At 45.2% G+C, this 24,940-nt stretch overlaps 1 protein-coding gene across 3 annotated transcripts in view; it reads right to left on the bottom strand.

Moving 5' to 3' along the window:
• Window positions 1–24,940, bottom strand: part of LOC135551748 (CUB and sushi domain-containing protein 3-like) — an 826,047-nt gene that overhangs the window by 296,721 nt on the left and 504,386 nt on the right. For all 3 annotated transcript variants that reach the window (XM_064982949.1, XM_064982950.1, XM_064982951.1), the window contains 7 exons: window positions 23,933–24,127; window positions 22,428–22,566; window positions 21,957–22,144; window positions 21,244–21,432; window positions 17,891–18,007; window positions 16,326–16,541; window positions 14,725–14,913 (listed from right to left, as the gene is read on the bottom strand). In XM_064982949.1, the coding sequence (XP_064839021.1) occupies window positions 14,725–14,913; window positions 16,326–16,541; window positions 17,891–18,007; window positions 21,244–21,432; window positions 21,957–22,144; window positions 22,428–22,566; window positions 23,933–24,127 (1,233 nt within the window). The remainder of the gene's footprint in view (window positions 1–14,724; window positions 14,914–16,325; window positions 16,542–17,890; window positions 18,008–21,243; window positions 21,433–21,956; window positions 22,145–22,427; window positions 22,567–23,932; window positions 24,128–24,940) is intronic.

Below are 24,940 nucleotides of genomic sequence, written 5' to 3'. Positions count from 1 at the left end.
TGAGGGCGGAGGGCGTAGTGTGTACAGTACAGTGATGAGGGCGGAGGGCGTAGTGTGTACAGTACAGTGATGAGGGCGGAGGGCGTAGTGTATACAGTAGTGATGAGGGCGGAGGGCGTAGTGTGTACAGTACAGTGATGAGGGCGGAGGGCGTAGTGTGTACAGTACAGTGATGAGGGCGGAGGGCGTAGTCTATACAGTACAGTGATGAGGGCGGAGGGCGTAGTGTGTACAGTACAGTGATGAGGGCGGAGGGCGTAGTGTGTACAGTACAATGATGAGGGCGGAGGGCGTAGTCTATACAGTACAGTGATGAGGGCGGAGGGCGTAGTCTATACAGTACAGTGATGAGGGCGGAGGGCGTAGTCTATACAGTACAGTGATGAGGGCGGAGGGCGTAGTCTATACAGTACAGTGATGAGGGCGGAGGGCGTAGTGTGTACAGTACAGTGATGAGGCGGAGGGCGTAGTGTGTACAGTACAGTGATGAGGGCGGAGGGCGTAGTGTGTACAGTACAGTGATGAGGGCGGAGGGCGTAGTCTATACAGTACAGTGATGAGGGCGGAGGGCGTAGTGTGTACAGTACAGTGATGAGGGCGGAGGGCATAGTGTGTACAGTACAGTGATGAGGGCGGAGGGCGTAGTCTATACAGTACAGTGATGAGGGCGGAGGGCGTAGTCTATACAGTACAGTGATGAGGGCGGAGGGCGTAGTGTGTACAGTACAGTGATGAGGGCGGAGGGCGTAGTGTGTACAGTACAGTGATGAGGGCGGAGGGCGTAGTGTGTACAGTACAGTGATGAGGGCGGAGGGCGTAGTGTATACAGTAGTGATGAGGGCGGAGGGCGTAGTGTGTACAGTACAGTGATGAGGGCGGAGGGCGTAGTGTGTACAGTACAGTGATGAGGGCGGAGGGCGTAGTCTATACAGTACAGTGATGAGGGCGGAGGGCGTAGTGTGTACAGTACAGTGATGAGGGCGGAGGGCGTAGTGTGTACAGTACAGTGATGAGGGCGGAGGGCGTAGTCTATACAGTACAGTGATGAGGGCGGAGGGCGTAGTCTATACAGTACAGTGATGAGGACGGAGGGCGTAGTGTATACAGTACAGTGATGAGGGCGGAGGGCGTAGTGTGTACAGTACAGTGATGAGGGCGGAGGGCGTAGTGTGTACAGTACAGTGATGAGGGCGGAGGGCGTAGTGTGTACAGTACAGTGATGAGGGCGGAGGGCGTAGTGTATACAGTACAGTGATGAGGGCGAAGGGCGTAGTCTATACAGTACAGTGATGAGGGCGGAGGGCGTAGTGTGTACAGTACAGTGATGAGGGCGGAGGGCGTAGTCTATACAGTACAGTGATGAGGGCGGAGGGCGTAGTGTGTACAGTACAGTGATGAGGGCGGAGGGCGTAGTCTATACAGTACAGTGATGAGGGCGAAGGGCGTAGTCTATACAGTACAGTGATGAGGGCGGAGGGCGTAGTGTGTACAGTACAGTGATGAGGGCGGAGGGCGTAGTCTATACAGTACAGTGATGAGGGCGGAGGGCGTAGTGTGTACAGTACAGTGATGAGGGCGGAGGGCGTAGTCTATACAGTACAGTGATAAGGGCGGAGGGCGTAGTGTGTACAGTACAGTGATGAGGGCGGAGGGCGTAGTCTATACAGTACAGTGATGAGGGCGGAGGGCGTAGTCTATACAGTACAGTGATGAGGGCGGAGGGCGTAGTGTGTACAGTACAGTGATGAGGGCGGAGGGCGTAGTGTGTACAGTACAGTGATGAGGGCGGAGGGCGTAGTGTGTACAGTACAGTGATGAGGGCGGAGGGCGTAGTCTATACAGTACAGTGATGAGGGTGGAGGGCGTAGTGTGTACAGTACAGTGATGAGGGCGGAGGGCATAGTGTGTACAGTACAGTGATGAGGGCGGAGGGCGTAGTCTATACAGTACAGTGATGAGGGCGGAGGGCGTAGTCTATACAGTACAGTGATGAGGGCGGAGGGCGTAGTCTATACAGTACAGTGATGAGGGCGGAGGGCGTAGTGTGTACAGTACAGTGATGAGGGCGGAGGGCGTAGTGTGTACAGTACAGTGATGAGGGCGGAGGGCGTAGTGTGTACAGTACATTGATGAGGGCGGAGGGCGTAATGTATACAGTAGTGATGAGGGCGGAGGGCGTAGTGTGTACAGTACAGTGATGAGGGCGGAGGGCGTAGTGTGTACAGTACAGTGATGAGGGCGGAGGGCGTAGTCTATACAGTACAGTGATGAGGGTGGAGGGCGTAGTGTGTACAGTACAGTGATGAGGGCGGAGGGCATAGTGTGTACAGTACAGTGATGAGGGCGGAGGGCGTAGTCTATACAGTACAGTGATGAGGGCGGAGGGCGTAGTCTATACAGTACAGTGATGAGGGCGGAGGGCGTAGTCTATACAGTACAGTGATGAGGGCGGAGGGCGTAGTGTGTACAGTACAGTGATGAGGGCGGAGGGCGTAGTGTGTACAGTACAGTGATGAGGGCGGAGGGCGTAGTGTGTACAGTACAGTGATGAGGGCGGAGGGCGTAATGTATACAGTAGTGATGAGGGCGGAGGGCGTAGTGTGTACAGTACAGTGATGAGGGCGGAGGGCGTAGTGTGTACAGTACAGTGATGAGGGCGGAGGGCGTAGTCTATACAGTACAGTGATGAGGGCGGAGGGCGTAGTGTGTACAGTACAGTGATGAGGGCGGAGGGCGTAGTGTGTACAGTACAGTGATGAGGGCGGAGGGCGTAGTCTATACAGTACAGTGATGAGGGCGGAGGGCGTAGTCTATACAGTACAGTGATGAGGACGGAGGGCGTAGTCTATACAGTACAGTGATGAGGGCGGAGGGCGTAGTGTGTACAGTACAGTGATGAGGGCGGAGGGCGTAGTGTGTACAGTACAGTGATGAGGGCGGAGGGCGTAGTGTGTACAGTACAGTGATGAGGGCGGAGGGCGTAGTGTATACAGTACAGTGATGAGGGCGAAGGGCGTAGTCTATACAGTACAGTGATGAGGGCGAAGGGCGTAGTCTATACAGTACAGTGATGAGGGCGGAGGGCGTAGTCTATACAGTACAGTGATGAGGGCGGAGGGCGTAGTGTGTACAGTACAGTGATGAGGGAGGAGGGCGTAGTCTATACAGTACAGTGATAAGGGCGGAGGGCGTAGTGTGTACAGTACAGTGATGAGGGCGGAGGGCGTAGTCTATACAGTACAGTGATGAGTGCGGAGGGCGTAGTGTGTACAGTACAGTGATGAGGGCGGAGGGCGTAGTGTGTACAGTACAGTGATGAGGGCGGAGGGCATAGTGTGTACAGTACAGTGATGAGGGCGGAGGGCGTAGTGTGTACAGTACAGTGATGAGGGCGGAGGGCGTAGTGTGTACAGTACAGTGATGAGGGCGGAGGGCGTAGTCTATACAGTACAGTGATGAGGGCGGAGGACGTAGTCTATACAGTACAGTGATGAGGGCGGAGGGCGTAGTCTATACAGTACAGTGATGAGGGCGGAGGACGTAGTCTATACAGTACAGTGCCTTCAGAAAGTATTCACACCCTTTGACTTTTTCCACATTTTATTGTTTTACAGCCTGAATTTAAAATGGATTAAATGGAGATGTTGTGCCACTGATCTACACATAATACCCCATAATGTCAAAGTGCAATTATGTTTTTAGAAATGTTTACAAATTAATAAAAAATGTAAAGCTGAAATATATTGAGTCAATTATTATTCAATCCTTTTGTTATGGCAAGCCTAAATAATTTCAGGAGTAAAAATGTGCTTAACAAGTCACATAATAAGTTGCATGGACTCCCTCTGTGTGCAATAACAGTGTTTAACATGATTTGAAAATGACTACCCCATCTCTGTACCCCACACATATAATTATTTGTAAGGTTCCTCAGTTGATCAGTGAATTTCAAGCAGAGTTTCAACCACAAAGACCAGGAAGGTTTTTCAATGGTTTGCAAAGAAGGGCACCTATTGGTGGATGGGTAACTTTAATAATGGGAACTGATGGGAAATGATGTAAATATATCACTAGCCACTTTAAACAATGCTAGCTTATATAATGTTACTTGCCCTACATTATTCATCTCATATGCATACGTATATACTGTACTCTATATCATCAACTGCATCCTTATGTAATACATGTATCACTAGCCACTTTAACTATGCCACTTTGTTTACATACTCATCTCATATGTATATACTGTACTCGATACCATCTACTGTATCTTGCCTATGCTGCTCTGTACCATCACTCATTCATATATCCTTATGTACATATTCTTTATCCCCTTACACTGTGTATAAGACAGTAGTTTAGGAATTGTTAGTTAGATTACTTGTTGGTTATTACTGCATTGTCGGAACTAGAAGCACAAGCATTTCGCTACACTCGCATTAACATCTGCTAACCATGTGTATGTGACAAATACATTTGATTTGATTTGATTTGGGTAAAAAAGAAAAGCAGAGACTGAATATCCCTTTGAGCCTGGTGAAGTTATTAACTACACTCTGGATTGCGTATCAACACACCCAGACACTACAAAGATAAAGGTGCCCTTCCTAACTTTGTTGCCAGAGAGGAAGGAAATCGCTCAGGGATTCACCATGAGGCCCATGGTGATTTTAAAACAGTTACAGAGTTTAATGGCTGTGATAGGAGAAAACTGAGGATGGATTAACAACATTGTAGTTACTCCACAATACTAACCTAACTGACAGAGTGAAAATACGTAAGCCTGTACAGATTTTTTAAATTATTACAAATGCATCCTGTTTGCAATAAGGCACAAAAGTAATACTGTAGAAAAATGTGGCAAAGAAATTAACTTTATGTCCTGAATAGCAAGCGTTATGTTTGGGGCAAATCCAACACAACACGTTACTGAGTACCACACTGTCACGCCCTGACCTTAGAGATTCTTTTTATTCTCTATGTTTGGTTAGGTCAGGGTGTGACTCGGGTGGGAAAGTCTATGTTTTCTATCTCTTTGTTTTTGGCCGTGTGTGGTTGTCTATCAATAGCTGTCTATCGTTGTCTCTGATTGGGGATCACATATAAGTTGTCATTTTCCTTTTGGTGTTTGTGGGATCTTGTTTTCTGTTTAGTGTTTTTCCAGACAGAACTGTGCGCTTTCGTTTTCTCCTTTTGTCATTTTGTTTGGGTGTTTCTTTTTCACATTAAATCATGAACACTTTCCACGCTGCGCTTTGGTCTCATTCCGATGACAGCCATTACACACTCTTTACGTCTCTAAGCATGGTGGTGACTGCATCATGTTATTGCTATGCTTGACATCAGCAAGGACTAGGGAGGTTTTTGGATAAAAATAAACAGAATAAGAGCTTAGCACAGGCAACATTTTTGAGGAAAACTTGGTTTCTTTATGCTTTCCAACAGACACTGGGAGACAAATTCACCTTTCAGTAAGACAACCTAAAACACAAGGCCGAATATACACTGAAGTTTCTTACTAAGACGACATCCTGACTGGCCTAGTTACTGTTTTGACTTAAATCACCTTGAAAATATATGGCAAGGCATGACAGATATTTAAGGTTTTTTTTACAGAATAATGGGAAAATATTGTAAAATCCACATGGTCAAAGCTCTTAGCGACTCAACTGGAATCGCTGCAAAAGGTGATTCTAACATGTATTGACTCAGGGTGTCACGACTTCCTCCGAAGTTGGTGCCTCTTGTTGTTCGGGCGGCGTTCGGCGGTCAACGTCACCGGCTTTCTAGTCTCCACTGATCTACATTTCTTTTTCCTTTTGTTTGGTCTTGATTGTACACAGCTGGTTTCCATTACATTATAATTTATTCACTATTTAACCCGCTGGTTCCATCATGGTTTTGTGAGCGTGTTTATTGTTGTCAAGTTGTCTCGTTTATTTGCTCTGGAATGTTGTTCTCCTTGATGGAAGATTGTTTATTGAGTAAAGTTATGATTATTACTCATCTCTGTGTCTTGCGCCTGACTCTGCCTTACCCACATCACCAAGACTATTGACACAGGGGGTTGAATACATATTTAATCAATATATACATGTATTAGTGTTTTATGTTCCATATATTACACATTTTTAAAACTAATTTTTCTTCCACATTTGAAATGAAACAGTATTTTGTGTAGATCGTTGACAAAAAAATTACAATTAAATCCCACTTTGGTGGGATTTAAAGTGAATCCCACTTTGTAACACAACTAAATGTGGATAATGTTAAGGGGTGTGAATACATTCTGAAGGCACTGTATACTGTATGTGTCACATATGATTATGCTGCATAGATCAGGGTCTGAATGGGCAGCAGAACTCCTTTAGGCTATGAAGATACCCTTAAATCTAACTGGTTGCTGATGCTGACGGTTGCACAACACATTCATTCTCATTTGAAAGTTGTTTGTTTTGGGAGGTTACAGAAATCAATGTTTGTGATGGATGGAAACTTGAAGCTTGTGTAACTGCCTGTCTGCCACACATGATTCATACTGTACACTATACCAACTAACAGGCTGCTGGAGGTCTGGTGGCAGGCAGCTGTTTTTTTTTTACAAATCCACATCCAAAAACAAACCCCTTCAGCCTTCCTTAAAGACTAACATTGCCCACTTTGTATTTATTTTCCACTGCCCAATGTGTACTGTACCCCTGAAGCAGAATACCTGACGCCATTTTGAAAAGTCTTAAAGTCCAGATTCACAAAACACTTCTAACGAAAAAACCTAAGGGGAAAAATAAGAAGTTCATAAGTTTGTTTGTAAGTGAAATTCCTCAAAATGTTCTTAGGAATTCATAGTTTTCTTAGGAATGTAGTAAATATCTTTCCTAGGAACTTAAATATCTTGGTATGTGGCATTAACATTAGTGACGTGCTTGAAACCAATAAATAAGCCTCAGTGACAGGGATGATAGGATTTTTTCATTTTTGTCACGACTTCTACAGCTCCCTGTTCGGGTGGCGCTCGGCGTCGCCGGTTTACTAGCCACTACCGATCCCTTTTTCCTTTTCTGGTTGTTTTGTCTGTGTTCCTTTTCACACCTGGTTTCAATTGCTTTTGTTTCTGTGTGTATATAGGGCACCTGTTGCCTGCCTTGACGTACATACGTGTATGTAGTGTCAGAACTGTGGTTGTTCCTCCGTGTATTGACACGAGTTTTTGTTCCTTCGAGAGCGTAGTTTTAGATTTTCATCTGTGCCAATTTTGTATTGGTGGACTATGTGTGTGTGTGTATATATATATATATAGCTAGTCCGCCGTATATATCTATATTAAACACGCTTCTCAGAAATCCCTGCTCTCCTGCGCCTGACACCTACACCTCTCACGAGATGCACCTTATCACAATTTTATTATATTTAATTATCTGCTTTATGTCTCAAGAAAAAAGAATCTACTGTGACGTAGAAGTCCATCACTGGGCCGCGGACAGCATTTGGTACTTTAACGCACACACACATTCATCACTCCTCCCTGCTCCGTTATCAGATAAGGTAACAATGTGGATCGACACACAAGTTATGTTCTGTCTTAGTACATACATATCACACTTATGAGAATAGGTAGAGCTCATTACATCACCACATTGGATATCTGCAAAGGGTACTGGCAGGTGCCCCTGGATGAACAATCCAAGGCCAACACTGCGTTCCGGATGCAGATGGGCCTGTTCCAGTTCAAGGTCATGACTTTTGGCCTTCATGGGGCCCCTGCGACATTCCAGAGGCTGATGGACAAGGTCCTCCAGGACTGTGACGATTACTGTGCTGCTTACTTGGACGACGTGGTGATCTACAGCCACTCCCGGGAGGAGCACATACAGCATCTTTGCAGAGTCCTGGGGAAGATCCATGATGCAGGCCTCACGCTTAACCTCCTGAAGTGTGAGTGGGCGAAACAGGAGACAAAGTACCTGGGTTACCAGCTGGGTAAGGGTGAAGTTCGGCCTCAGGTGGACAAAGTGGAGTCCATCAGGAACAGCCCTCAACCTAGAACCAAGACACAGGTGAAGTCCTTCCTAGGTCTGGCAGGGTGATACAGGAGATTCATTCCGCAGTTCTCGACCATCGCTGTCCCTCTGACCAACCTGACTTCAAAGGTAGCCAGCAACCCTGAGAAGTGGCCTGAGGAGCGTGAGGAAGCCTTCATGACACTGGAGCTGTACTGGCCCAAGGAGAGCCAGCAGAAGAGCTTCCTGTGCTGTACCTGAGTCGGAAGCTGTTGTCCAGGGAAACCAGGTATTCTACAATCGAGAAGGAGTGCCTGGCTATAAAGTGGGCCCTAGATAGCCTCCGTTACTACCTTCTTGGGAGGGAATTTGACCTGCACACGGACCACAGAGCCCTGACCTGGATCCAGACCATGAAGGACCGGAATTCTCATGTGACCAGGTGGTATCTAGAGCTGCAGCCCTTTAGGTTCTGTGTCCGTCACAAGGCAGGAAAAGAGAACGTCACGGCAGACTACCTATCAAGGCTCCCGAACCTGGTCGCTTCAGGAGAGGAGGAAGGTAATGTGACGTATAAGTCAGTCACTGGCCGCGGACAGCATTTGGTTCTTTAACGCACACACACATTCATCACTCCTCCCTGCTTCGTTATCAGATAAGGTAACAATGTGGGTCGACACACAAGTAAGTTCTGTCTTCATACATACATTTCACACTTATGTCAGTGTTCATGTTTGATATAGGCAACATTTATTATACTTATCTATGTTGTGGATGAGTGTGCTGTTTGTTTGTTCTGTTCCTCTCTCTCTCTCCATCTCTTTAGCTTCCGGGTATACTGGGTAAGGACCCGAGCTAAGGGAATTGGGCTGACTTTGTAGTGCCTAGTGCCTGTCCCAAATGGCTCATTAATGTAAATGGAAATATTGAAAGACACCATCTCAGTAGTAATGTAAATTTGTAAATGATATTTTGTGATATTGTTTCACAAACGTGTTGCAATGTATATACTTTAGTATGTTTAGTTAAATGGAAAATGTAGGTTTGTATTGGTAATTGCTCAATTAATTAGGGTTAACTGTTCTGAGGGGAGGGGCTAGCCCTACAAAAGGAGCCTCTCTTTCAGTTCGTGGAGAGGCCATTTTGGATTGAGCTGTGAATGGGGCAGCATTGTGTTTAGCTGGCCCATAAGGTATATGTTTGATGGCAGTACTGTTGTTTTTGTTCCAGAATCACTTTGTAAATAAACACCCTGAGGTTAGGTTTTCCAGTATAGCCTTCTGGCCTCCTCTACGTGATAGAGGTTAGGTTTTCCAGTTTAGCCTTCTGGCCTCCTCTACGTGATAGAGGTTAGGTTTTCCAGTAGAGCCTTCTGGCCTCCTCTACGTGATAGAGGTTAGGTTTTCCAGTTTAGCATTCTGGCCTCCTCTACGTGATAGAGGTTAGGTTTTCCAGTTTAGCATTCTGGCCTCCTCTATGTGATAGAGGTTAGGTTTTCCAGTTTAGCCTTCTGGCCTCCTCTACGTGATAGAGGTTAGGTTTTCCAGTTTAGCCTTCTGGCCTCCTCTACATGATAGAGGTTAGGTTTTCCAGTAGAGCCTTCTGGCCTACTCTACGTGATAGAGGTTAGGTTTTCCAGTTTAGCCTTCTGGCCTCCTCTACGTGATAGCGGTTAGGTTTTCCAGTATAGCCTTCTGGCCTCCTCTACGTGATAGAGGTTAGGTTTTCCAGTTTAGCATTCTGGCCTCCTCTACATGACAGAGGTTAGGTTTTCCAGTTTAGCATTCTGGCCTCCTCTACATGACAGAGGTTAGGTTTTCCAGTTTAGCATTCTGGCCTCCTCTACGTGATAGAGGTTAGGTTTTCCAGTTTAGCATTCTGGCCTCCTCTACATGATAGAGGTTAGGTTTTCCAGTTTAGCATTCTGGCCTACTCTACGTGACAGAGGTTAGGTTTTCCAGTTTAGCATTCTGGCCTCCTCTATGTGACATATACAGAAAAACAAACGTTATTTTTCAAACATTGTAGCCATCAGACTAGCTATATCAGAAACAAAATGGATAACCCAGGAAAGCGCAATAAAACTTCAGCAAACAAGAGCTTGAAGTGAAAGTGGAGGAAAAAGCAGCCGGGAAAAGGTTTCTGTTGAGGAGACTCGATAACAGCGGGGTCCCTGCAGAGACCACTGGGTGAGACAAGTCTGTCTCTGCCGTCAGGACAAGGGACAGTGACGGCGTAAAACAAATGTTCCAACATGAAGTCGCCTGTTAAGAAGATGGGATCTGTCACGTTCTGACCTTAGTTCCTTTGTCTTTGTTTTAGTATGGTCAGTTATGTCTTTGTTTTAGTTTTGTCAGGGTGTGAGTTGGGTGGGTTTGTCTATGTTCCGTTTTCTATGCTGTGTTTTGCGTTTGGCCTGGTATGGTTCTCAATCAGAGGCAGGTGTCGTTAGTTGTCTCTGATTGAGAATTATACTTAGGTAGCCTTTTCCCACTTGTGTTTGGTGGGTGTTTATTTTCTGTGTCTGTGTGTTCCACACGGAACTGTTTCGGTTGGTTATATCACGTGTCCTTTATTGTTTTGTTTCAGTGTTCGCTTGCTTTAATAAAGAGCATGAACACGTACCACGCTGCGCATTGGTCCGCCGATTCTTACTACTCTTCCTCGTCGTCGGAGGAGGAAGACAGCCATTACAGGAGCTGAGAGAAGCAAGGAGTTGAAGAAGACTGGAGGGGGGTATCGACCATTCACGTGGACCAGCTGGAGGAGAAAGTGTTGTCCATGATAGGAGAGACGATGGTAGAGGGACTGCACGACCGGTGAGTTAGCTATCTAGCTAGCTAGCAATATAGCACTTCTAGAATATAGTAATATGTTGTTAATTACTAGCTAGCTAGATACTACTCATGTAATTAGTTTTCTTGCTGTATTTAAATGTCCGTTATTTCCAAATACATCCCGATAACATTCTCAAGAATCCCAGAATCTTAATGTTTTTTCTCTGCGAAGAAACATAGGAAAAAACATAAGAACATGTTCAATAACTTTTATTGAGGAATAGCAACTTTGCTTAATTAACTTTCTTCACAAGTCGATAGTTAAGGGAAAAATGGCAGTTAAGAAGACATTTCTTATTAAGACGGTTTTGTGAGTCTGGACCCTGGTTCTTGTAGTCACTCTCAAGATTGGAGATCTGGCACCAACAGATACCATGGTTCTTGTAGTCACTCTCAAGATTGGAGATCTGGCACCAATGGATACCATGGTTTTTGTAGTCACTCTCAAGATTGGAGATCTGGCACCAACGGATACCATGGTTCTTGTAGTCACTCTCACGATTGGAGATCTGGCACCAACGGATACCATGTTTTTTGTAGTCACTCAAGATTGGAGATCTGGCACCAATGGATACCATGGTTATTGTAGTCACTCTCAAGATTGGAGATCTGGCACCAACGGATACCATGGTACTTGTAGTCACTCTCAAGATTGGAGATCTGGCACCAACGGATACCATGGCTTTTGTAGTCACTCAAGATTGGAGATCTGGCACCAACGGATACCATGTTTTTTGTAGTCACTCTCAAGATTGGAGATCTGGCACCAACGGATACCATGGTTATTGTAGTCACTCAAGATTGGAGATCTGGCACCAATGGATACCATGGTTATTGTAGTCAATCTCAAGATTGGAGATCTGGCACCAACAGATACCATGGTTATTGTAGTCACTCTCAAGATTGGGGATCTGGCACCAACGGATACCATGGTTCTTGTAGTCACTCAAGATTGGAGATCTGGCACCAACGGATACCATGCACCATTGAACGACGGGGTCAAGGCAAGTAAAACTAACAGCATACACAAACAGTGGTGACAAATGAACACGTTTTTCAGTGAATATGAAAAATGACAGGTGACCTTAGGAAAAACGAAGTGCAGCTCTATTGGAAATATCTGAAAAGTTCTTCATTATTATAATTCCTCATTTGTTTCTGCCTGGTAGGTAGGGACCGGCCGACGTGGATGTGGGGATACACTCCATGAGATACTCTTTTATTCAGACACATCTAGAATTTGATGGATGTTGAGCGATTGCTGGATTCCTTTTACTGTGCACCACGTGGTAGAATTTACAGAGAGACAAGAGTGCAATCCAGGAACATCTCAACGTGACAGAATGTAAATCACTACTCTACTGAAGCAGCTGTTTTAAGTAGTGTAAATAAACAGGAAGAGACGGTTTGATGGGGGAACAAGACCAGTAGAAACCTCGTCTTAGGGAAGAAGAAACTGCAGGAAACAGTGTAACCCCTAGACCTGGGTTCAAATAGTATTATACATATTTTATCAAATCATTTGGGGTTTTGAATTGAGCCTGCCTGGAATGCCAGATGTGCAGAACATGGACTTTTGGAAAGATTCCATGGTGCAACCGACCTACTAGAGAGAAAATAAATACCAACGAAGCTGGGTCTGGGAATCACACTAAACAGGTGATGTATCAGACTGGAGTTTGTGAGACAGTGAGATTCATAGCTCACGCCATAGTATCTCTATCAAAGCACAATGCAGCCATGTTAGTCTCTTTGCATTCGCCTCGTTGACAACCCATTTGACCTCTCCCAGCTGGTTAGTGATACACAGAGACACTCGTCTACAGGGACAGAGGACAGGGAGCAGATTGACTTTGATGTAGATGGATAGAGAGAGATCTCTGTGTCTGTCTCTCTGTGTGTGTCTGTCTGTCTGGCTATGTGTCTAGCTGTGTGTCTGCCTGCCTGGCTGTCATCAAGTTTGCAGACGACACTACGGTGGTAGGCTTGATTACCAACAACGACGAGACGGCCCTCTGAGTATTGTGTCAGGAAAATAACCTCACGCTCAACATCAACAAAACAAAGGAGATGATCGTGGACTTCAGGAAACAGCAGAGGGAGCACCCCCCCATCCGCATCGGAGGGACAGTAGTGGAGAAGGTGGAACATTTTAAGTTCCTCGGCGTAAACATCACAGACAAACTGAAATGGTCCACCCACACAGACAGTGTAGTGAAGAAGGCGCAACAGAGCCTCTCCAACCTCAGGAGGCTGAAGAAATGTGGCTTGTCATCTAAAACACTCACAAACTTTTACAGATGCACAATCGAGAGCATCCTGTCGGGATGTATCACCACCTGGTACGGCAATTGCATTGCCCTCAACCACAAGGTTCTCCAGAGGGTTATGAGGTCTGCACAACGCATCACCAGGCCCAGGGCAAACCATCACCAGGCCCAGGGCAAACCATCACCAGGCCCAGGGCAAACCATCACCAGGGCAAACTACTTGACACCTACAGCACCCGATGTCACAGGAAGGCCAAACAGATCATCAAGGACAACAACCACCCGAGCCATTGCCTGTTCACCCCGCTAATATCCAGAAGGCGAGGTCAGTACAGGTGCATCAAAGCTGGGACCGAGAGACTGAAAAACAGCTTCTATCTCGAGGCCATCAGACTGTTAAACAGCCACCACTAACATGGAGAGGCTGCTGCCAACATACGGACTCAAATCTCTGGCAGCTTCAATAAATGCACTTAATAAAGGTATCACTAGTCACTTTAAATAACACCACTTTAATCATGTTTACACAGAGGTATCACTAGTCACTTTAAATAATACCACTTTAATCATGTTTACACAGAGGTATCACTAGTCACTTTAAATAATACCACTTTAATCATGTTTACACAGAGGTATCACTAGTCACTTTAAATAATACCACTTTAATCATGTTTACACAGAGGTATCACTAGTCACTTTAAATAATACCACTTTAATCATGTTTACACAGAGGTATCACTGGTCACTTTAAATAATGCCGCTTTTAATAATGTTTACATATCCTACATGATTCATCTCATGTATATACTGTATTCTACACCATCTACTGCATCTGCCTATGCCATCGCTCATCCATATATTTCTATGTATATATTCATCCCTTTACATTTGTGTGTATTTGTGTGTATAAGGTAGTTGTTGTGAAGTTGTTAGATGACTTGTTAGATTTTACTGCATAGTCGGAACTAGAAGCGCAAGCATTTTGCTACACTCACATTATCATCTGCTAACCATGTGTATGTGACCAATACAATTTGATTTGAGTTGATTGGTCTCTCCCTCCATCCATCCGCCTGTTTGTTTCTGTGTGTGTCTATGGGTTTACTGTGGCATATCTTAAACAGAGTACCCTCTCCTCTTGTTGTGCCTTCCTACTCCTTCTCAGTGCTCAGAACTCAACAAGCAGGGGGACGTTCATGGTACACACTAGATCAGTGTTCCTCAATCCTGCTCCTGAAGAGCCACAGAAATGCAGGGTTTTGTCCCACCTCAGCAGTGCAACACCTGATTCAGCTTATCAAGCCGTTGATTGAAGATCAGTTGATTATTTGAATTAGGTGTGATGGCACTAAGCTGAGACTAAACATGCATAAGCAAGGCTATGTCAGGAAAATATACTAGCCGTCAAATCCTTGCCATCTCGGTCTTTGCTTCCTCAATAATTCCTCTCAAAGGGATCTTGGATCAACTCTTTGAGAGGGAATTGAGGAAACAGTAAGATTTTTTTTCAGACACAGCCCAGCACTGAGTATCACTGTAATCAGCTCTACAGTAATGTTTCAACAACCACAAGCTTTATAACAATAGTTTTAAGGGAAATTAAAGCAGGAGACTACATACCCACACACCTAGGCAGAGGTGCGCTCCACATGCGCCTCCCCCCTCCAAGGCAGATAATCTCTGGCACCCCCTCCAGTCGGTAGCCCATGTTGCAAGAGAACGTCAGGGTGTCCCCGATGCTGAAGCTGTAGCCGTTCCTCCGGCCGAACTGGGGCATCCCCGGGTCCTCACAAGGCTCCAAGTTGTACTCTGAAGAAGCAGGAAGTTGTGGCAAGTCAAACTTTTTTGTTGTTGTACACTCAATGATGGTTTGTTTGAATGCAGTCCATACTCCAAGTTGTATTCATAGGGCTCTGGTCAAAAGTAGTGCACTATAAAGGGAATAGGTTGCCATTTGGGACCCAGTCTACCTGTGAAGTAGATCCACATCCACAGGTCACGGGATTGTTTGACTGCGCTGTATACTCAGTCATGTCAAGAAGGTAATGACATAATGTCAAGTGGTACTCTCGATAAGTAGTGTACCTGTCATCTGTCAATCACATTCAAATCGATGGAGTTTGTTTGTTTGAGTGCAGTGCATACTCAAAATAATACAATTCTAAAGTGAGGAATAATATAGACGTTTGTTATTCATTGATTAGTGACTTTACGGCTTTTGAAGTCTGCCTAAAAGTGATTGTAGCTGCCTTCTAAATGTATGCAATGACAATGCATTATTCATCAACGCTATGGCTTCGGATCAACACTCTCTCATGTCTAGATTTACATGTGTCAGCATTCCTGTGTTGATGCCACCAAACACACACACACAATGAATACACACACACAAACACACACACAATGAATACACACACACACACACACACACAGAGACACAATGAATATGCACACACACACAGACACACAGACACAATGAATACACACACACTGAATACGCTCACACACACACACAATGAATACACACACACTCACAATGAATACACACACACTCACAACGAATATAAACACACACATACACACACACTGAATACGGTCACACACACGCACACAAACACACTGTTAAATTCCGTCAACAAACCATGTCAACATGTATCTTTTTTATGTCTCAGAAGGAGTGACATCCTGAAGGACACTTAAGGATTTATAAAGGTACAATATGTTTCTATATGACCCCAAAACACTTCAGGGAGGACTAACTGAAAGGTATTGAAGATGTGTGTCTATGGGGTGAGGGAGGACTAGTTCTAGGGGATGTCAGAACGCTGGACAGAGTACTGGAGGCATGTGAAGCTAGGCGGAAAGAAGCTCTCAGTCCGTTAGGAGACTTTAATGAGCAGAAACAGCAAAGCGACTGCCCCATCAATCTCTATCTCTCCCTGTCTCTCTTTCTTTCTCTCTCTCTTTCCCTTTATCTCAAACACACATCTGTCTCTTACCCAAGGTCTTGGAGGATCAACTACCTCGCTTTCCCATCAAGGTGCATGAATTGACCAACAACACATACACATACCATACAACACACATACACACACGCACGTGCATGCACACGCACACTCTCACACATGCACCCTACACACACACACACACACACACACACACACACACACACACACACACACACACACACACACACACACACACACACTCCTCCTACTCACCAGAGAAGGTAATATTGAATCCCTCGTAGGATATAGAAAAGTCAGATATAAATCGCAGTTGGGCCTTGAAGTTCCCGTATAGCCCAGCATTGGTGTGGGAGGGCAGCTCATTACCCGTGAGGCGCGCCAGGGGTTGGATGAAGCTTCCATTTTCTGTGATGAGCAGGTAGTCATGGTGATCTTCCAGGTGGAAGTTGTTGAAGGTGAATTGGACTCCTATTGGGACAAACACAAAGGTGTTCAGCCAATAATAAGCCAGGTCTAGAGGTGCACAGCCAATAATAAGCCAAGTCCAGAGGAGAACAGCCAATACTATGGTTCAAGCTACCTGTCAGCCTCCCCTGATTAAATTATCAAATTCAATGAAACGGCGGCTTAATCTGAGAGGAGAAAAGCCAAGTGGAGATAGAGAGTGGACTTCATCTCATTACATTCAAAGTTGAGGTCAGTTCATATAAAAACAGGGTGTCTGGGTTTTCTTTTCTTGAAGGAGGGGGATGATAGAGAGACTGCATTTCAATTCGCAATGATTATTCAGAGAAACATAATGGTCGTCCATATTGAATATCTTTGCAGACATGGGGAAATTAAAATTCCAAAGAATTTTCATTCTCCACCCAGAGCCTTGTATTATAATGATATTTCAGAGAGATGGGCTGGGCTGGGAAGAGGACCTATAGTGAATCAGTATTCATGTCCCACAATGCCTTTCACCAAGCCGCTGATAAAGTGGAGTATAGGAGTCGATTTTTCAGTTTATGAATTCATTTATAATTCTACAGTATCAACATTTGTGCGTATTGTTTGTCTGTCATTTGTATATGTTATATATCTGCAGACGGAATAGCTGTCTATGTCAACAAGAGTTATGATGGATCACATTCCATAAAAAAACACTTCAGGTTTGTAGTACCATAACAACATTGTGTGATTATAGGCAGAATAGAATTGGAGTGTTCGCAACCTAGGAACATTCAATATATATTCTCAACCTTGATTTAGAAGTCATCACCTATGTTGTTGGCTAATTCCAGACATGGATGACTCTGTCTTGACTGGACAGCTTGGGGGCCATTCTCGACCAATAGGGAAGGGAGCTAAGCTAACCAAGGCTTACCTTTGCCAATCTAGACCAATAGAGAAAGGATCTCAGGGAGGACGCTAAGCTAACCAAGGCTTACCTTTGCCAATCTAGACCAATAGAGAAAGGATCTCAGGGAGGACGCTAAGCTAACCAAGGCTTACCTTTGCCAATCTAGACCAATAGAGAAAGGATCTCAGGGAGGACGCTAAGCTAACCAAGGCTTACCTTTGCCAATCTAGACCAATAGAGAAAGGATCTCAGGGAGGACGCTAAGCTAACCAAGGCTTACCTTTGCCAATCTAGACCAATAGAGAAAGGATCTCAGGGAGGACGCTAAGCTAACCAAGGCTTACCTTTGCCAATCTAGACCAATAGAGAAAGGATCTCAGGGAGGACGCTAAGCTAACCAAGGCTTACCTTTGCCAATCTAGACCAATAGAGAAAGGATCTCAGGGAGGACGCTAAGCTAACCAAGGCTTACCTTTGCCATGGCTGACCTCCACAGTCCAGGTACAGTTGAGTGAGCTGGGATACATCTCAGGATATCCAGGAGACAGGATGGTGCCGCCGGGCCCTCGCACGTCCCCTCCACACAACGCTGGGGAACAAAGAGGGTGAAACACTTTATTGTTCATGTTTTTGCAGAGAACAGATATATGCCAGTGTTTCTATGTCAAACAGTTTTGTTATATTTCAGTCTTCTGTATACAAAAGTGTAATATATTTCAACTCTATTTCTGCAATGTTAGAGGTGTCTTCTTTTTGTCAATCCCATAATCGTGTGTGACGTGTTTACCTCTGTTTTAAAGTAGATGTGTTTAAGACTACCAAGAAACACTCTGTGTGACCCTGATTTAGCCCACTGCGGTAAAAGGTTAACTCAACCCTCTGAGTCACACAAACAACCCGAGCGGGTGGAAGCACAGCGTCAGCGATGCAGGAACTCTTGGAGCAGATTGACGGGTTAAGTGCCTTCCTTAAGGGAGCTACGGCAGCCATGTTAAAACATGGACAAACAGTAACTCTCAGTGTAAAGCAAAGTCTGTTTGGCACATTTTATCTGATGTGATGTTGTTCTGTAACTCTGAGGGAGATTGAGGAAGTGAAACCTCTCTTATTCTCTTCCTCCTCTCAACCTCTCCTCTCTTCCTTCTCAGCATGCACTAGTACTTATCTGTCCCAGACAGATGCAGTTCTGTATCAATAATGAATGGAGCAACTTAATAGGCTTTGTATTAAGCACTTAATACAAAGCCTTATCGTACAGGGAAATGTGGACAACTACATTGATCTTATTCTGTTCCTCTCGCTCTCTCTCTCTCTCTCTCTGTCTCTCTCTCTCTCTCTCTCTGTCTCTCTTTCCCCTTCCCTCTCCCTCTCACTCACTCTCTATATCTCTCACTCACTCTTTATATCTCTCACTCTCTGAGCAAGAAAAGAACTGAACAAGATGTTTCATTTTGACATGCTGTGCCCTCAATTTCCATATCGAAGAACCCAGGATATCAACATTTCAGCACATCAGGACTCTCATTTGCATGCCCTGGCATGGAGTTCACATTCTCCCCACTATTCCACTTAGGTCAGCTTCCCCAACCCTCCACCCCCTCCCTCTTACCCCCAATGCATACATAAAAGCCTTCAGAGTCATAGCAGGAGGCAGGTGAGGTGAGATGACAAGCTATAGCGCAGGTAAAAGGTGCTCCCGGATCCCTAATCTGGTGAGGAGATCAGTTCCTATCAGGCCAAGTAGCCATCACAGCAAATTGCCTCTGTGATTCACCTGCACATACAGCCTAATGGCCTGGCATTGAATTGCATTGTCTCCGTTTAGCTTTCTCCCTGGACAAGAAAATAGATCTCTGAAATCTAAACACGGAGAGACGAACGAGCTAAAAGTTTTTGTCAGTCCCAGAGTCGCTGGGCTGATTCTCTTTCACCAGGCAGCCAATTTACATGAACTGTCATTGACTCAAGTATTGAACAACCACTCTTGTAGGCTAAATTTCTCAGCACAAAAACACAATTCAATCCTTCATTGGTTTTGTCAATAGGCAGTTTGGCGCTATCTTTGGCATCATATCATATGAGAGAATATTTAAACTAATCAAGGCCTGTTGAAAGTGATTATTCAAGATTTGATACGATTTGAAAGCTCAAGATTTAATAATATTTGAAAGCTCATGATTTGATAGCTCAAGATTTGATAACTCAAGATTTGATAAGATTTGATAGCTCAAGATTTGATAAGATTTGATAGCTCAAGATTTGAAAGCTCAAGAACCCTCCTGTAGGTTTAAACCAACCGTGTTCCTGGAGAGCAACCCTCCCGTAGGTTTTCACACCAACCCTGTTCCTGGAGAGCGACCCTCCTGTAGGTTTTAACTCCAACACTGTTCCTGGAGAGTTACCCTCCTGTAGATTTTCACAACAACCCTGTTCCTGGAGAGTTACCGTGCTGTAGGTTTTAACTTCAACCCTGTTCCTGGAGAACCACCCTCTTGTAGCTTTTCACTCCAACCCCAGCTGTAACTGACCTGATTCAGCGTATTCAGCTTATCAACCAGCTAATTATTAGAATCAGGTGTGCTAGATAACCTACAGGATGGTAGTTCTCCAGGAACAGAGCACTAGCCTGGTGGTCAGATATGTACTATGGAAAGCCCAGATCTAGACTAGGTGGTCAGATATGTACTATGGAGAGCAATGATCTAGACTAGATCACTAACCTGGTGGTCAGATATGTACTATGGAGAGCAATGATCTAGACTAGATCACTAAGTTGGTGGTCAGATATGTACTATGGAAAGCCCTGATCTAGACTAGATCACTAACCTGGTGGTCAGATATGTACTATGGAAAGCCCAGATCTAGACTAGATCACTAACCTGGTGGTCAGATATGTACTATGGAAAGCCCAGATCTAGACTAGATCACTAACCTGGTGGTCAGATATGTACTATGGAAAGCCCAGATCTAGACTAGATCACAAACCTGGTGGTCAGATATGTGCTATGGAAAGCCCAGATCTAGACTAGATCACTAACCTGGTGGTCAGATATGTACTATGGAAAGCCCAGATCTAGACTAGATCACGAACCTGGTGGTCAGATATGTGCTATGGAAAGCCCAGATCTAGACTAGATCACTAACCTGGTGGTCAGATATGTACTATGGAAAGCCCAGATCTCGACTAGATCACTAACCTGGTGGTCAGATATGTATGATGGAGAGCAATGATCTAGACTAGATCACTAACCTGGTGGTCAGATATGTACTATGGAAAGCCCAGATCTAGACTAGATCACTAACCTGGTGGTCAGATATGTACTATGGAAAGCCCAGATCTAGACTAGATCACTAACCTGGTGGTCAGATATGTACTATGGAAAGCCCAGATCTAGACTAGATCACTAAGCTGGTGGTCAGATATGTACTATGGAAAGCCCAGATCTAGACTAGATCACTAACCTGGTGGTCAGATATGTACTATGGAAAGCCCAGATCTAGACTAGATCACTAACCTGGTGGTCAGATATGTGCTATGGAAAGTCCAGATCTAGACTAGATCCAACTTGTTATGTGTTCAGCACCACAATGACCACGACATGTGAGGAACAAACACATCTGGTAAACAGGCTATTAGGATTCTGCCACAACCTTGGTCACCATGGCTACTGTCCATACCATGAAAAATAAACAGAGACCTGCAGACTGTGAATGCTTCCGCAGTTCATGACTTAGCCTAATGTACCCTGCACCTGAAAGCCACTGGTATGTGCGTTCCTAAACTCGGTTTGGAAATGGTTTGAACTGGTTTGAACTGGTTCGTACCATCACAGGTGGGCAGAGGGTGGCTCCACCAGTGGTTTTTCTCACAGACCAGAGGTTCCTCGTGGCTTAGCCTGTATCCAGGGTCACAGCCGAACGACACAGTGGAACCGATGGTGAAGTCTTGGCCGTAACGCAACCCGTTGACCGGGAAGCCCGGGTCCTGGCAGGAGTAGGTGTCCACAGTCACGCCTGAAGATTAAAATATTATGGGGGGAACAACATCAAACGTCTCATACAGGGAATAGGAAGCTTTAACAATTTGAAATCAGAGTTAGAGCTAAAAGTATGGGTAGAGTTTGTTCTGACCACATGATCTGACCAGGAACACCTGGGTCACTACACTAGACTAGTACTATGGTAGATGATCTGACCAGGAACACCTGGGTCACTACACTAGACTAGTACTATGGTAGATGATCTGACCAGGAACACCTGGGTCACTACACTAGACTAGTACTATGGTAGATGATCTGACCAGGAACACCTGGGTCACTACACTAGACTAGTACTATGGTAGATGATCTGACCAGGAACACCTGGGTCATTACACTAGACTAGTACTATGGTAGATGATCTGACCAGGAACACCTGGGTCACTACACTAGACTTACTCTCATAGATGATCTGACCAGGAACACCTGGGTCACTACACTAGACTAGTACTCTCATAGATGATCTGACCAGGAACACCTGGGTCACTACACTAGACTTACTCTCATAGATGATCTTAAATCCACTGTTGGAGCGGCTGTTGTCGGTGGTGAAGAGCATGTACAGGTGGTTAGTACTGCTGAACAGGAACTGGGGCACCTGGGTACCGTTGAATGAGCCCACCAGAGGAGAGAGCAGGTTGGGCCCATCGTGGATCTCCAGGAAGTCATAGCCCAGCTCTGTCTGAAACCTGGACCAATGACAGAAGAGGAATTATGAAATATACACATTTTATTTACTTGTGATAATACATAGTCAGTGCTACAGTTGCATAAACTTAGATTAAGTCTACTACTGCACTAAAAAGCACTTTCAAGGGAGACTTTATAAATATACAATAAATAAGCAATAAGATTCCATTATGGGTGTATTCATTGATGCAGAAATCCATTCTCCGTACTCAACAGTTTGGGAATGCTAATAGACTAAAATAGAATACATTGAACAACTTTAATGATATAATGGACAAGTACTTGTCAAAGGTGATCTTGATGGAGCGTCCGGGCTCGGTCTCGATGACCCACTCACAGCTGAGGGAGCCTTTATAGTATCCAGGCCACCCTGGGGACAGGATTACCCCACTGGGAGAGGAGAAGTGGCCTCCGCAGGGGGCTACGGAGGGGAGGGGGGAGAGAGATTTTTAAGAGAGAGAGTTTTAAATAACTCAAAATGCCCTGCTTGATGATCTAATCTGGCAAACAGTATCATACAGCGTACTGTACACGCTAACATGAGGCTCTTTATTCCTACTCCATCTGAGTGATGTCACCACAGCATCAGGGACATAAGGTGCAGGGTGAATGACTGACAGGAAGTCAGATTGAAGGTGACTGCTTGGCCAACAGTACCCTTGTTTCCTGTCCCCAATCTCCAGGTGTCCCTAAGCCTTCCCTCGTATCCTCCAACACACAGGTGAGTGTCCTCTAGTATCCTACAACATACAGGTGAGTGTCCTCTAGTATCCTACAACACACAAGTGAGTGTCCTCTAGTATCCTCCAACACACAGGTGAGTGTCCTCTAGTATCCTACAACACACAGGTGAGTGTCCTCTAGTATCCTACAACACACAAGTGAGTGTCCTCTAGTATCCTCCAACACACAGGTGAGTGTCCTCTAGTATCCTCCAACACACAGGTGAGTGTCCTCTAGTATCCTACAACATACAGGTGAGTGTCCTCTAGTATCCTACAACACACAAGTGAGTGTCCTCTAGTATCCTCCAACACACAGGTGAGTGTCCTCTAGTATCCTCCAACACACAGGTGAGTGTCCTCTAGTATCCTCCAACACACAGGTGAGTGTCCTCTAGTATCCTACAACACACAGGTGAGTGTCCTCTAGTATCCTCCAACACACAGGTGAGTGTCCTCTAGTATCCTCCAACACACAGGTGAGTGTCCTCTAGTATCCTACAACACACAGGTGAGTGTCCTCTAGTATCCTACAACACACAGGTGAGTGTCCTCTAGTATCCTACAGCACACAGGTGAGTGTCCTCTAGTATCCTACAACACACAGGTGAGTGTCCTCTAGTATCCTCCAACACACAGGTGAGTGTCCTCTAGTATCCTCCAACACACAGGTGAGTCTCCTCTAGTATCCTACAACACACAGATGAGTGTCCTCTAGTATCCTACAACACACAGATGAGTGTCCTCTAGTATCCTACAACACACAGGTGAGTGTCCTCTAGTATCCTACAACACACAGGTGAGTGTCCTCTAGTATCCTCCAACACACAGGTGAGTGTCCTCTAGTATCCAATCCGCTTACACTCACTTAGACTTTTGTCTGTGTCAGGAACAGGGTAATTACCCTAAAATACATGCATGTACGGACGTGCACATATACACGCAAGCACACACACACACACGTACACACAAACATGCACTCACACATGCACGCGCACACACCTACACACACCCAACACAAACACACCCAGTCTCTCCTCTCCCCAGGAAGAGCAGGATAATTACCTTCACATTTAGGGATGGGTCCGCTCCACATCACCTTGCCGTTGTCCAGCTCACAGGTGATGGTCTGGGCCCCCTGGGTCTTGATGAAGCCGTCCTCACAGATCACTGAGATGGAGCTACCCAGTTGGAAGTTGTCCCCGAAGCGCCTCGCATTTATCGGGATGCCCGGGTCGGGACACTCGTTGTGGCCGAACGCTGAAAACACAAATGTTTTGATTTCGCTTTGCCAGATGTAACCGTACTGCTAACTGATTTGCTTCCTTGTCTGTCCCTGTCACCTTACTGGGCTCCAACCAATGATCTTCTGATCGTACACCCATGTAACTGCTAGCTTGAAAACCTACAAACCAGTTGTGCTGGAAAATCATCTGGTTAAAGGGCGCCATTGGTGACATTTAAAGCTGTGGGGAGAGTTTATTCGGTACAATCTATTCCTAATTTTTACATTTGAGATGCCGGAGCGGTTGGGGCGAGGCTAGTTATGGTCTGAGTTGGTTGCTCAAATCTAGAGTAGGATTGTAAAGACAAACAGAAGCCAACACTTCACTTCTAGTGACACCAGCATAGATTGAGCATAGACCTCGTAACAAAGGGGAAGTTGAAAGGGCTCTAGCGTTAAGCATTAAGAGACTCAAGATGATAGTCCAGGGCACTTCACGACATGAAAAAACCACTTTCCCCTTCTAAAGGCTGTTTATTATTTCCCTTGTAGTGCTAGTGACCTCAAAGCAATTTTTTCAGAACTTTATGAAGCGTAGAGGGGATTTAATCCCTGCAGGAAGATGTCTTCCAAGTAAATTGGCCTTAAACTCTTGTTACCATAGCCTCGCAGGTCAAGTCAGACTGACTGACTGATGGATGTCTTGAGACAGAAAGCCCCCAGTCGAACATAACATCAGTGCAACATTGCTCAATCATGTCACTGACAGTACCTTACTAAGATAACATGGAGTTTGGTTGTCAATCAGAAAGGCCAGCTCCTACAATTGTTCCTAATGACTTGGGCCT

The sequence above is a fragment of the Oncorhynchus masou genome, chromosome 13 (genome assembly GCF_036934945.1).
Source record: "Oncorhynchus masou masou isolate Uvic2021 chromosome 13, UVic_Omas_1.1, whole genome shotgun sequence".
Classification (NCBI taxonomy): Eukaryota; Metazoa; Chordata; class Actinopteri; order Salmoniformes; family Salmonidae; genus Oncorhynchus; species Oncorhynchus masou.
This window is presented reverse-complemented; position numbering and strand designations above follow the sequence as displayed.